This window comes from Drosophila ananassae, chromosome XL (genome assembly GCF_017639315.1).
Source record: "Drosophila ananassae strain 14024-0371.13 chromosome XL, ASM1763931v2, whole genome shotgun sequence".
Lineage (NCBI taxonomy): Eukaryota > Metazoa > Arthropoda > Insecta > Diptera > Drosophilidae > Drosophila > Drosophila ananassae.
In genome coordinates, this window is record NC_057931.1 from 5237235 (window position 1) to 5250882 (window position 13648).

At 50.4% G+C, this 13648-nt stretch overlaps 4 protein-coding genes across 6 annotated transcripts; 2 read left to right on the plus strand and 2 right to left on the minus strand.

Moving 5' to 3' along the window:
- The first annotated feature begins 41 nt into the window (after positions 1 to 41).
- Positions 42 to 1910, plus strand: LOC6504137. 2 transcript variants are annotated; one of them, XM_014905704.3, is made up of 5 exons: positions 42 to 211; positions 463 to 529; positions 636 to 813; positions 1005 to 1497; positions 1567 to 1910. In XM_014905704.3, the coding sequence occupies exons 3-5, from the start codon at positions 678 to 680 to the stop codon at positions 1628 to 1630; spliced, it is 693 nt and encodes a 230-aa protein (XP_014761190.1). In that variant the 5' UTR covers positions 42 to 211; positions 463 to 529; positions 636 to 677; the 3' UTR covers positions 1631 to 1910. The 2 variants fall into 2 exon arrangements, with proteins under 2 accessions (XP_014761190.1, XP_001964256.1); XM_001964220.4 differs by having other exon boundaries at positions 466 to 529.
- A 38-nt stretch (positions 1911 to 1948) lies between these two features.
- Positions 1949 to 6635, minus strand: LOC6503502. The gene is made up of 6 exons (XM_001964221.4): positions 6517 to 6635; positions 4028 to 6451; positions 3317 to 3972; positions 2904 to 3254; positions 2284 to 2844; positions 1949 to 2204 (listed from the first exon to the last, which is right to left on the minus strand). Exons 1-6 carry the CDS (start codon positions 6530 to 6532, stop codon positions 2043 to 2045), a joined length of 4170 nt encoding a protein of 1389 aa, XP_001964257.2. The 5' UTR covers positions 6533 to 6635; the 3' UTR covers positions 1949 to 2042.
- A 223-nt stretch (positions 6636 to 6858) lies between these two features.
- On the plus strand, positions 6859 to 9869 carry LOC6504138 (ATP-binding cassette sub-family B member 10, mitochondrial). Of its 2 annotated transcripts, XM_014905706.3 has the most exons (7): positions 6869 to 6959; positions 7063 to 7536; positions 7599 to 7805; positions 7870 to 8072; positions 8128 to 8409; positions 8471 to 9214; positions 9268 to 9869. In XM_014905706.3, the coding sequence occupies exons 2-7, from the start codon at positions 7104 to 7106 to the stop codon at positions 9658 to 9660; spliced, it is 2262 nt and encodes a 753-aa protein (XP_014761192.1). In that variant the 5' UTR covers positions 6869 to 6959; positions 7063 to 7103; the 3' UTR covers positions 9661 to 9869. The 2 variants fall into 2 exon arrangements, with proteins under 2 accessions (XP_001964258.1, XP_014761192.1); XM_001964222.4 differs by having other exon boundaries at positions 6859 to 7536.
- Positions 9870 to 10242: 373 nt separating this feature from the next.
- On the minus strand, positions 10243 to 13259 carry LOC6503500 (probable methylmalonate-semialdehyde dehydrogenase [acylating], mitochondrial). Its single transcript, XM_001964223.4, has 2 exons — positions 13095 to 13259; positions 10243 to 11947 (listed from the first exon to the last, which is right to left on the minus strand). Exons 1-2 carry the CDS (start codon positions 13122 to 13124, stop codon positions 10415 to 10417), a joined length of 1563 nt encoding a protein of 520 aa, XP_001964259.1. The 5' UTR covers positions 13125 to 13259; the 3' UTR covers positions 10243 to 10414.
- Positions 13260 to 13648: the final 389 nt, after the last annotated feature.

Below are 13648 nucleotides of genomic sequence, written 5' to 3' on the forward strand. Positions count from 1 at the left end.
CTTTCGTGCTAAAAAGCATGCCTTGAGTTTGGATTCTTTATTGTTAGCCTCTGGATTGTTGAAATTTAGTTCAGATTTCCTTTCGATTCTATAACAAACAGACCAAAAATATATTCAGCGGAATTGAATATTCAAAATTGTAGTTGTTTTTATTAGATTTTGGTTAGGGTATCGAAAACACCAGGAAAGTCTGCATTAGGAACTGAAAGCGGTAAGCGGTATGGTAAAAAATAAGTTTCAAAACAGCGTTTTTTTTTAAATTTAAAAATCAAAAAGTAAAAACTTTGTTATAACTGCAAGTCCTATAAAATTATAAATAGTTGAAATATAAAATGAGAAACTTGTATAATTTCGAAAATTTTATAGTTTTTTATTTTAAAAAGATTAATAATTTTAAAATGAAAGTAACGATTAAAAACGATTTTTTTTTGTTGCCCAACACTGAACGCTCTATCCACCTAGCAGCACTGCACTAGCGGTAGAAAAGAAGAAGAAAGCGCGCGCTTCGCCACACTGCCACCGGCAACAGGTAAGAAAAGAAAAGTGTCAGAAGAAAAATTGCTTAGTCGCCGGTGAAACGACAATCAGAGAATAAGCTAGTTAGAATTTTTGTGTGTTTCATTTCTGTTGAACAGCATTAAATCCGATCAGAGAAGAGCCGAACTATCAATTCCAAAATGGAGCGTAAGGCAACAAAACGTTCGCGGTCCGCGGACGACGACGATGCTAACAACAATGTTACCCAGAGCAAGGTCTGGGTGAGCCAGAAGATGAGCGATGCCCGTGACCCGGAGAAGATGAAGGAGGTCCACGGTGAGTTTGGGATTAGGTCATCCAACGAATAATCATGAAAAAAGGGGGTACAACTTGCAGTTTATTCCAAAAAGATGACAGCTGTCATCCGTCATTCAGAAGCAGAAAAAAAAAGCGAAACACATAACATATTTCATTTAATTTTAACTTAACATTTCTTTAATTGGTTTACCATTGGTTTCTATTATCAGAGAAAACTACTAAAATGCTATTCGACGGCGCCGCCAGCAGTGGAAATGGAAATCGTAGTGGAAATGGCCATGGACATTCACAGCAGGGCCAGTCCCAGTCTCAGAATCTAACTGGAGGAGGAGGAGGTGTTAATCAGAATGTTATGGTGGCGGCGGTACCGGTACCGGGACAGGGACAATCATCACAACAACAGCAGGAGGAGGAGCAACAGCAGCATCCTGGTCATGATCAGCAATCGGCAGCAGCCACAGCCGCTGCAGCCGCCGCTCTATGCGAACAATATCAATTGCTGGGAGATGGAACCATACTATTGCGTGACCTGCGACCCGATATGGCTAATCCGCGCCTGGAGCGCAAAAAGTCGCGCTGCTGCCAGCGCCAGACCCTCATTCATGGCGTTTGTGTCAATTGTACAATGGATTTGTGCGAGGAGTGCGGCTACTCATGCGGCGAATGTTCGCAATTTATATGCCGCAGTTGCGTTACCCTATTGTATGTACTTTAAGAATACTATCTACTTAGTTAATAATAGCTATTAATAATTTGTATCCCTTTTTTTAGCGGCAACCGTCCCGATGAGGCCGATGATCCGCTTTGCGAACGCTGCCAGATGTTCTACGCCTAAGGAGGAGGCATCCCAGTGAAGCATCCAAGTCGAGTAGACAGGTCCATCCCATCCACCCCACATCCAACCCACTCCATCCCACTATCCACTATCCACTATCCCAACCCCCGCCCAGACGAACTTTCAGTGTTTGTTAAATTTTAAGTTCTGAATCAGTACAAATTAGGCACAATTTTTATTTCTTCCCCCGATGTATATATATATATATCTCGCTAGGAATAAAAAAAAAGAAAACACCAACTAACACAACAACACGCCTACTAACACACACCCACACACGCCCACACAATTACACACGAAAAAAAACAGGAAAGAAACTCTATTTATATATATATATATTTTGAAAATAAAGAAATTAGTTTTAAAACCGGGATAAGAAAAGCAAAAAAGGATACACTTCTCTTCTTCCTTTTTACACTTTTCCCCTAAACTTGTGATACTTCTCGTGATCCTTGACCAAACTCTCGTACATCCTGGCGCCCGCCTCGCTGCTGGAGCGCAGGATGAAGTGCCCGGCACGATGGTCACAGATGCCGATCAGTTCGTGGCACACCCGGACCACATGAACCTTGACCTGAAAGCAAATACAATAATTAGTTCTAAGTAATAATAATATGCGATAATAAATATAAGAAATGGAAACAAAATCGAACCTTTTCGAAGAGCGTTGTGGGTCGTTCGGTGGCCACCATCTGGCGGATGGTGAAGATCAGCAGGAAGGGCGCCACTCGCTTCACGGCCAGTGCCTGGGTGCTCGTCACGGTGGACATTACGGTGGCCAGCTTCAGGCCCAGATCCGCCAGACCATCCAGCTCCGTTTCGGTCAGATCCTGGGCCTGCTTGCGCTCCGCCCGATAGCCCACTATGGCCTGGACCAGGTCCTGGCACAGGGCACTCAGCTGAGCGGCCCGGTCCGACATCAGGTTGGTGTGCTGCTTCAGCAGCACCATCAGGTTATCCGTTATGGCGCCATACAGCTCCACCAGGTCCGTCCAGCTGCCGCCGTTGCGGATCAGGTGCTTGATGTCCACGTCCAGCAGGCTGCCCAGCAGACAGTCCAGCGTCTCCCCCGTCAAGGGCACCGTCCTGTTCCCGGCCATGTGTCGCTGGGCCTCCAGCAGGCGCAAGGCATGATTCCGATACTCCGAATCCTTGGGCTCCGGCAGCCGCAAGGCGGCACTCACACTGATGACCTCAAAATGTTCGTTCAGCATCTGGAAGCAAGAGGATGTTAGTGAGGTGGCCATGGAGGATGGTGGGATACTCAGCTTACCGCTCCCTTGACACTGCTCAGCGAGCACTTGGCGAAGAGTCCCAGCAGGGTCAGGACATTCCTCAGCGCTGTGTGCTGGACGGGCGTGTCCGGACGCGGCATCTTCTCCATTTGGGCGGAGAGACGGCGCAGCAGGAGGAGGAAGTCCTCGTTGGTCTTATAACCGATGATCAGCTTGATCGCCGGCTCTACGGTGCTGGGGGAGATGTCGCCGGTGGCGATGTCCTCGTTCAGTTGCCGCCAGTAGGAGCTCAGCACGAACTCGATCTCGTCCGGATCCAGGTGGAGGCGCTGCCGGTGGGTGAGGGCCGCGTTCAGCAGCCGGATGGCATGTGGGTTGCGGTAGTCCAGCTGGAAGGGATTAGGTATAGAGATTAGTACTTGAACACCAACGTTCCAACCTCACAACTCACGGAGTATCCAATGTATATCTTGCAGATGCGCCGGAACTTGTCGTCGATGGTCTCGGAGAGATCCTGCTCCGGCTCCTTCTCCTCCTTGGCCTTCTTTTTGCTCTTCTTGTTCTTTTTTGTATCCCCGTCCTCCTCTTGGCCTTCATTTTCCTTCTCCTCCGCTTTCTTGCTCTTCGCCAGCTGCTGCTCCTTCTCCCTCTCCTGCTTGGCCACTCGGTTGATGCAGCTGCTCAGGTAGGTGGCATAGCCCGCCCGGGTGGCGTCCACAAACTCCTTGTAGACCGATGCCTCCTTCTTCTTGGAGCGGAATTTGTGGGCCACCATCTCCCCGAAGATCTCCACCAGCGGCTGGAGGTGGCGCTGCAGCCTCCGGCCCTGAGCTCCGCTGGCATTGGACAGCGTTTGGATGGCGAGGAGCAGGAGCCGTGTCTGCTCTCCACTCAGCTTGCTGTTGGCCGCCAGCTGCTCCCTGAGGTGCTCCGCGCAGCTGACGAGGAACGACTCGCTGCCCGCACCCTGTCGTCGGATGCACCGGGCGAAGAGGGTCTCGTAGAAGCTCCAGCCCTCCGTGGATGCGGTGGGAATCATCTCCAGCATCGTGGCCAGCTTGGGGATGAACTCGCAGACCGGCAACGGTTGTCCAAAGTGCATCAGGTCTGCGGGAAGAGTTACTCTTCAGTACTGACCCCCAAAGGACATGATCGAACTCACCTATTAGCACGTCCAGGACCTCCTTGGTCTGCTCCTCCTGCTGCTGCTGGCTGCGACTCAGATCCCGGTAGAGGACGAAGACGACCAGCCAGAGGCGCGACCGGATCGCGCTGGACAGTTGGGCCAGGGGCAGGCCCTGCAGTCCCTTGACAGTTTCCAGGGCGGATGGTAGCTCCTCCACCTCCTTGTCCGTGGTGGCCTTCTCCCTGAGGAACGTCACCAAGGCGGCCTGGTCCAGTTGCTCCTCCAGCTTGAGCTTCGCCAGCAGGGAGCCCTTCACCTTGGCCGCCTTCACCGAGGCCGCGTACTCCTGGAGCAGCTGGAGAGCCAACAGCTCCACACACTCCGCGTCCTCCAGATCCTGCATGGCCTGTTGGGTGCGCTGCTGTTTCTGTGTCCTGGTCAGCCGGAAGAGCTGGGACGCGGGCACGATCTCGGCCAGGGCAACGGGGCATCTAACGCCACGTTGGTCGGCCTGCAGCAGCCAGCCACTCTCCGCCAGCTGCAGCTCCAGGCGCTGCAGTCTCTGGCGGCACGAGCTCTTGCCGAAGTTGTGAACCCGCTGCTGGATCAGAGTCCACTCGGCGGGAGGCAGGAATCCCCGCAGCTGCACGGATTGCTGGCTGGCAGGATGGCCGTCCGGCCAGTAGTGGGCCAGGAGGAGCTCAAAGCCACTGGCCCGTTCCGTGCACTCCAGGAAGGCGTTCATCAGACGGCGGTTGTGCTCCTGGCTGAGCAGACGGCGTCCGAACAGCTCCAGCACCTGGGAGGTGTGCTGCAGCTGCTGCTCCACCTCCGACTGGTGCAGATGCACTTGCTCCGCCAGCCGGGTGCCGCTCAGATACTGGCACAAGAGCGCCGCATGGAAGTCACGGGAAAAGTCCAGATTCTCGGGCAGCACAGTCTGCGTTTGGTCCTCCTCCAGCAGTTCGGCGAAGGAGTGGAGCAGCGTCTTCCAGATGACCAGGGAGGGTTTGGTCATCAGGTGGCTAACCAGGCGGGTGAAGGCCACGCCCGCCGAGTGACTCGGCCAGGTGTGGTTCAGCTGCTTGAAGGCATCGTTCGCGGACGAGGCGGTAGCCGTCGCCGGTGATGATTCCGCCATGATGACCTGCAGGAATTGCTGCTCCGCCTCATTCTCAGCCGCCTTGGTCGCGGAGTCCTGTAGGCGACGCTTCTTGCTCTCCCCGGAGCTACCCGGCAGCTGGTACTTGGCCAGCCACTCCTTCAGGCTCTTGAGAAGATTCATGATGAACCTCTCGGCCCGACTCAGCCGCCGGAACATGTCCAGCAGCAGGATCAGGTACTCGGAGTACAGCTGCTCCTCGAGGTCGGTCTGTTTGGGAGCGGTGAGCAGCCAGACAGTGATCTGGTAGACACTGTGCTCCAGCAGCAGAGGATTCAGGCGGAGGGCCGAGCACAGGAGTACCAGGACCTCCTTCAGATGCTTCTTTCGGTGATTGCGGACTACCTCGAGAAGCTGCTCCGAAATGTAGGAGAAGCCAGTTACTTTTTTGGCTTTGGGATCGATGGGTTCCTCTTCCTCGCTGTCAGACTTCTGGGGGTTCTCCTTGGCCTTCTTCTTCTTCATGTCGAACTGCAGGGATATGTCGTACTTGCGCAAGGACACCAGCAAGTGGGCAGCCAGTAGCATGGGCTCCCGCTCGTTGAAAACAGACTTAATGGTCTTGGATAGTAGCTTGGTATCGTAGCGATTGTTGAGGACTTCGGCCTCCAGGATCAGCAGCCTCACATGCAGCGGCTGCTTCATAATCCGGACTGGCCTAAACATGCCCTTTAGTTGCTTCTCCAGCTCGGCGAACTCCTCCACGCAGTGGGACTTCAGGGTGAGGAGCAATTCCACCAAGGGGCCAAGCGATTGCTTGTCGTGGCATTCGAGCAGTTCGGCTACATTCTGGGATCTCCGCGCCATGTCCGTCAGCTGCTTGATGATGGGAATAACGAACTCGGCGTCGGTGTGCTCCAGCCCTTGATCCTCGCCAGATTTCGTACGCTTCTCGACGCATTTCTGATGGCTTCTGAAGATGCAGGCGAAGATCTCGGTCAGAAGATTGTAATCCGAGCGCAGGGCGTCCTGCAGCAGCTCAAAGCTCAGGCAACTAGACAGCAGACCGAGTATAGCTTCGTCACCGGTGGTGTCCGTGGATGCCACCGCCACCAGAGCTCGGATAAGCGCCGATTTGCACTCCTGACTCACCAGACCCGGTTGGGCGCGCACCTGGAAGAGATCCTTTAGCTGCTGGGTGGGTAGTTGTCCACAGGATGCCAGGGATTCGCTCAGCCATCGGATGATGATCTCAAACTTGCTGGAGTAGGGAAACTCCACGGACTGCCAAACGCGGAGAGCGAATTCAACACGTGCCGCGTACGGTTTGCTCTCCTCCTGCAGCCAGGACTTCAGCTCTGTTGGAGAGTCCATGGATGACATTATTACTCAGCTGGTTTACCCAGCTTATTCAGGCCCTTACCTTCGCCGGTGTCCATGTTATTGCATTCGTTCAGGTGGTATTAACAGAAAAACACGGCTATTTCGAATCCCGCACGTGTTATCGTTGGACAGTGTTGAAAAACGATGGAGGTTCTCTTTAAAAAATCAAGCTAGATTTTAATAAAATATTACTTAAAATTTTTATTTTAAATGAAACTTACTAAAGCAATATTATATTTATTTAAAAAACAAAAAAAAAACAGACAACAGGCTGTTGTTTTATATTTATTGTCAGTCAATAATGGATTTGAAAATGTTTATTTTTACAAAACATTTCACTTTACAAGATTAGATACTACTTTCTAAAATACATAAAGAAATAAAAATTTAATGTACTTTTATATCTTGTTGGATTAAATAAAAACATAAGTTACACAGCACTGCCGGAGAGTGGGCCGCCAACAGCTGATCGCGAAAGAAACAGTACCATCAGCAGCTGATTAGCAATATTTTTTTTTTGCTTTTCATCAATTTGAAAACATTTTTTAAATATTTCATTGCTCGATTTTTGTCGATTTTTCTTAAGGCTGCTGAATGAAAACGACTCGATAGTAGACAGAAATCACAATGTTGTTGAACTGCACGAGGGTAGCACACGGCTGCACGACTCTCCGGGTCTCGCAAATCAGCCGAACATCATATAACCACCACCATAGCCTCCAACGACAGTTCCTGCCGCTGGGACGGGGCCTGCAGCGAGGATTGCGGACACCGCCAAGGCCAACAGCGACGGCGACGGCGACGCCGTCCAGCAGCTGTGGTGGCCACCGCCTGCTGTTGTTTCACACGCTCCGCATGCCGGCGTCGTGCCTGCGACGCGGTCTGGCCCAGACTGCCAACAAAATAAGGTTTGTCGGCAATGTCAAGCCAGGAAACGTTCCCGTTACATCACCTATAACTCTCCCGCCGAAAGTTAAGGTTGCCGTTGCTGCGAAAATGGGGCGATCACATTACGGACGCCTGCTGAGCCTCACCAAGTCGGAGAAATGGGTGCTGACAGGTGGGTAATAACTAAATTTGAAATCAACCCTTCAAAATGTGACGCTTCGATTTCTCTTCCAGCGGGTATACTATGTCTGATCGTCTCATCGGCCATCACCATGTCCGTGCCCATGTTCCTGGGGAAGGTCATCGACGTGGTCTTCAACAAGTCGGGCATGGACAGTGCCGCTATTGCTCGTCTAGGCGAGTACTCGCTGATGCTCTTTGGGATCTTTGTCTTGGGAGGTTTCGCCAACTTTGCCCGAGTCTATTTGTTTGGAAATGCAGGTACGTTTGAGCTCATATCTCTCCAGGATTATCCTCGTAGATTCTGATTCCTTTCTGCCTTCAGCTCTCAGGATTGTGAAGAATCTTAGATCCCGCGTCTACAAGTCCATGCTGATGCAGGAGGTCGGCTGGTTCGACACCAAGGGCACTGGCGAGCTGATCAATCGCCTGAGCAACGACACCTACATGGTGGGCATTTCCCTGAGCAATAATGTCTCCGATGGACTTCGTTCCCTGGCTATGATTGGCGTTGGAACGGGAATGATGGTGGGTCATCTTTTCTGTCACTGGACTTAGGTTTAATTCTCAACCTCTCCCTTAGATCTACACCTCGCCCCAACTGGCGGCTGTGAGTGCGTTGGTGGTGCCCGCCATGGCTGGCATGGCCATCGTTTATGGACGCTACGTGCGAAAGATTACCCGCAGGGAGCTGGACAAGTACGCCGAGATCATGAAGTATGCGGAGGAGCGATTCGGAAATGTGAAGACTGTGAAGACCTTTTGCCGGGAACAGCAGGAGGTGGCGGCCTTCGACAAGAAGCTGGACGAGGCTCTCCAGATTGGTTACAAAGAGACCCGGGCCAAGTCCATATTCTTTGGATTGGTAGGATCTTTAGAGCTCCTTGGGTATTAAGATTATAAGGATTCTCTTCTTCCACCTACAGACTGGCTTCTCGGGCAACTTTATAATCATTTCGGTGCTGTATTATGGCGGCACCTTGGTCCTGGAGGACCAACTGACCATCGGTGCTCTCACCGCCTTCATGCTGTACGCCGGCTACGTGGCCATCTCGATGAACGGACTCTCCAATTTCTACAGCCAGCTGAACAAGGGCGTGGGCGCTTCGGAACGAATTTGGGAGATCCTGGACCGGGAATGCTCCATACCCATTGACAAGGGCATTATGCCAGCCACTAAACCCGTGGGTGATGTCGGCTTCCAGAATGTCTTCTTTTCGTTTCCCACACGTCCCGAATCCGCTGTACTCTCGGACTTCTCGCTCAATCTACTGCCCGGCCGGACGACGGCGGTGGTGGGCCGATCGGGATCGGGTAAAACGACAATAGCTCTGCTGCTGCTTCGACTCTACGATCCGCAGGGGGGCACCGTGGCTCTGGATGGCATGGATCTGCGAACGGTGAACCCGCAATGGCTGAGGGACAACATCGGAGCGGTTAGCCAGGAGCCGATCCTGTTTTCGGGCACCATTCGGGAGAATATCCTGTACGGCGTGAATCCCGGGGATGATCATAGCGAGGAGCTGCTGCAGCGGGTCGTCCAAGAGGCTAACATTAGCCAGTTCACCGACCAGCTGCCCGATGGCCTCGACACGTTGGTGGGCCAGCGGGGCATGATGCTGAGCGGTGGCCAGAAGCAGCGAGTCGCCATCGCCAGGGCCCTGATTAAGGTGAGTCTGGAAACCTAATCCTTTCTTGTGATAATCCTTCTGTCTTCTTGTAGAACCCAACCATTCTTATCCTGGATGAGGCCACCAGTGCCCTGGACGCCATGTCCGAGCAGCTGGTGCAGAACGCCCTGGACCGGCTCATCCAGGGACGCACTGTCCTGACCATTGCCCACCGACTGAGCACCGTCCGTAATGCCGACCAGATAGCCGTCCTTAGCGACGGCCGGATCGTCGAGCAGGGCACCTACATCGAACTGATGAACATCCCGAACGGCGTCTTCCGGGAATTGGTTGCCACTCAGGCCTTTGGCGGCCAGGAACCAAGTCAGGAGGGGCAGGATGGCCAGGCACCAAGCCAGGAGGGGCAGGACGGCCAGGCACCAAGCCAGGAGGGGCAGGACGGCCAGGCAGCAAGCCAGGACGGCAAGGAACCACGCCAGGTGTAGAGGGAATGCCGCTAGGGTGTGGGTGCTTAGTTTAGATGTTATAGTTTAAGTGTGATCCGCCGCTGGCTGGTGGTGGTTTCGCTGGTGCATCTCTGTTACCGGGGCTATGTGTTCATATATAGTATATATCCGGATGTGTATATCTCTGATGTATACATCTCTTGTTTTTAATCCTTTGTACAATAATACATGACCAATGTTGACGAGAAGGTTTTGTTTTCTTGAAGAGAGTGGGTTGTTTTTGAAGAGTTTTTTTGGAAAAAGGAAAGTGAAAAATTTTCAATTTTATAGAAGTAGTAGTACCGGATATCTTTTATAGATTTCTGATAGATATAGATACTTAAAAACTATATCTTAAAATCCTCTTATTCTTTTAATTTAATCTTAAAATCATTATTTTCTGATCAAAGTTACGAAACACACTTAAAAGAAAGTAGATACTTTCAAAAGATAACTATTATTTTAAAGAAGTACCGGGTATCTATCTTGATCCTCTTGATTCAGTTTCACAATAATTATTTTCTCATTAAAATTATAAAAATTATTACCAGATCCCCCCCTTTGAAATAAAAAACCCACTCATCCGTTACACTTTCAAGCTTTTATTATTAATTTGTTTCCTTAATCTTAAATCTATAAACAGGCACAAAAATAAATGCAATAATTTCATTGTATCTAGCTTCTAAATACGTCCTGTGCAAAATATATCCAGAAATTCAATACATGGAACAGGCAGCAGGACCCTGCCAGGATCCTACTTCATCGTGGGCATGGCCACGGCCGCCTGGGTGTGGGTGACGTCCGTCTCGCGCCACAGCTGGGTGACCGTCTTCGTCTGGGTGTAGAACTTGATGCCCTGCTTGCCGTAGAAGTGATGGTCGCCGCGGAAGGAGCCGCGGGTGCCGGTGAACGAGAACATGGGCAGGGGCACTGGGATGGGGACATTGACGCCCACCTGGCCGGCATCGATCTCGTTGACAAACTTGCGGGCAGCGGCACCGTTGGTGGTGAAGACAGCGGTTCCATTACCGTAGGGATTGGCGTTCACAATATCGATGGCATCGTCCAGGGTGTCGGCCTTGAGGATGACCAGCACCGGGCCGAAGATCTCCTCGGTGTAGCACTTCATCTTGGGGGTGACATCGCTGAGGATGGTGGGACCGACGAAGTAGCCCTCCTCGTAGCCGGGCACTGTGATCTTGCGGCCGTCCAGGACGAGCTTGGCACCCTCCTTGACACCGGACTCGATCAGGTCGTTGATGCGCTGCCGGGATGCGGCACTGATGACGGGACCGACATCAGTTCCGGGCACATGTCCAGCATTCACCTTCAGCTTCTGGGCGCGCTCCACCAGATCGGGGATCCAGGACTGGGCATCACCCACGAAGACAGCGGTGGAGAGGGCCATGCAGCGCTGTCCGGCAGCACCGAAGGCGGCTCCGGCCAACTGGTTGAGGGTGTTCTCCTTGTTGGCATCGGCCAGGACGACACCGTGGTTCTTGGCACCCATGTTTGACTGGACACGCTTGCCGTTCTTGCCGGCACGCTCATAGATGTACTTGCCGGCCTGGTCGGAGCCCACAAAGGACACGGCCTTGATCTCGGGAGCATCGCAGATGAAGTTTACGGCATCGTGCTGGCCATGGATGACATTGACGACACCGGGCGGGCAGCCAGCCTCGTTCAGGAGCTCCATCAGCAGCATAGTGGCGCCGGGAACACGCTCCGAGGGCTTCAGCAGCATGGTGTTGCCGGTGGTGATGGCCACCGGGAACATCCACAGCGGGATCATGGCCGGGAAGTTGAAGGGAGCCACTCCAGCGGTAACACCGAGAGGCAATACCAGAGAATAGGTGTCCATGTCGCGAGCCACATTGGCCACCGTCTCGCCCATCTGCAGGGAGGGAATACTGCAGCAGTGCTCCACCACCTGAAGGCCACGGAGGACATCGCCCTCGGCATCGGCCAGGGTCTTGCCCTGCTCCTTGGTGATGTTCTTGGCCAGCTCACCCATGTTGGCCTTGATCAGGGCCTGGAGCTTGAACATCACCTGCTGGCGGGTGAGGATCGACTGGTTGCTCCACGAGCGGAACGCCTTCTTGTTCGACTCCAACGCGGTCTGCATCTCATCCTTGGTGGCCTTCGGCACGCGGGTAACCACCTTGTTGGTGGCCGGGTCGTGTACATCGATCCACTCGCTGGTCTTCGACTCCACGAACTTGCCGTCGATGAAGAGCTTGGTGGTGGGAGCGGCCGAGGAGTAGGAGCGCTTGGCCATCTGCCGAGCCTGGTGACGAAAGCAAAATATTACATAAGAGGGTTAGAGGGTTTTATTTAGGAGTTTATTACTTAATTATACATTTTTTATGATTAAAACTTTATTTTATAAATATTTTATCATTAATTTATATAAGTATTATAAAAAATATTTAAAGTAGGGACTGTTTTCTTGAAATATGAATCTTAATGGAACTGTTTTTTATACTTTGATGGATTATTTTTTACTATCAACTTTATAGTATTAGGAATATAACAATATTCGACTTCGAAAAATATGTTTTGTTAAATTAAAAACTCTTTTCATGATAAAAAAAAAACGATTAAAAAACTAATGGTAAATATATTAAAAATGAAAATGTGAATAATTATGGTTTGAAATATTAAAAAATAATATGTTTATAATAAAGATCTTTCGGCACTAGTAAAGTAATGCCTTTAATTTGTTGCACTTGAGACTAATTTGCATTGCAAAATAACGGTAAGTGGCCGGGAATCCTAACCTCAATGGCCCTAGAATCCATTCAGTGGGGTGAGGTTTCTGCGGTTGATAACCGGCAGAGGCGGGGCGGGGCAGTGGGGGGAGCCACGCCCACTCTTATCAGAATTTATGGCCCAGAGACCATTTGAAGTGGCATGGAATTGTTTCGCCCAGCGACTTATCGCGTTTTATTGAATTTCAAACATATTTCCCTAAGCCCCCCCCCTCATAATTGCTTTTGTTTTTTCGAGATACTTTTGTTTTTGTTTTATTTTTTATTTTTGCCAACGCCGCTTTATCTGTTTTCTGCTCGACGACTGCTCCGCATACATATATAGAGTTGCGTAACATGTGTTGTCAATTGAAGATTTGGCCCAGAGGCATATCAAAAAGGGATAAGATAATAATTTAAAAGTTTACTTAAAAAACTAAAAAATATTAAATTAAATATATAAAAAAATATTTATATTTATTATTTATTTTTAAAAATATCCCTTTTTCCTACGCCCCTGGCAGGCTCTTTCACGGCCACACACACATACTATCGCACCTGCTCATTCTTATTTAATTGTCTTAAGTGAGAGTGAGAGCGGTGTAATGATTATTACATGTGCCGTTACACTATCACTATACTCCCCTCACTTCCAATTGGAAGTCTAATTGGAATTAAACTCACCTCAGCTCCAATTAAACGCACAAGGGACATCGTGGATGTGTAGATTTTGTGGCTCGGGAGGATCAGAACAGATCGGATCAAGTTGGGGAACAACGGGGGGATCGCGTGTTCGCCAAACGGTGGTTCCACTAGAACTGAACGCAGCCGCCGATGTTTTGCCCACTTGGAGTATGTATTTGGAGAATACTATATAGTGTGGTGTGATTGTTGATATACGAGTCGGGGCGGTAGTTGGTGGGGCTAAGGGGGTGCGGTGTTTGTAGGGGAGATCACGTCAAATAGCCCCCCACATACACACACACACACCACACATACACGCACACACACCTTTCCAATAAGAACCTGGCGCAGCAGCTGTTGTTTTTGTTCTTCTCTTCTTCTTAAGCGATTTGTTGTTGTTTTTATTATTCGTTTGGGGGCTCGTGGCTTAATTGTGTGCGAGTGTGTGTGTGAGTTTGTTTTGCGATGTTTGTATTTTTATTAATTCTCTAAAAAGAAAGGGTATCTTTAATATTTTTATAAAAAAAAAATATTTTACTTCAAAAGTTTATATT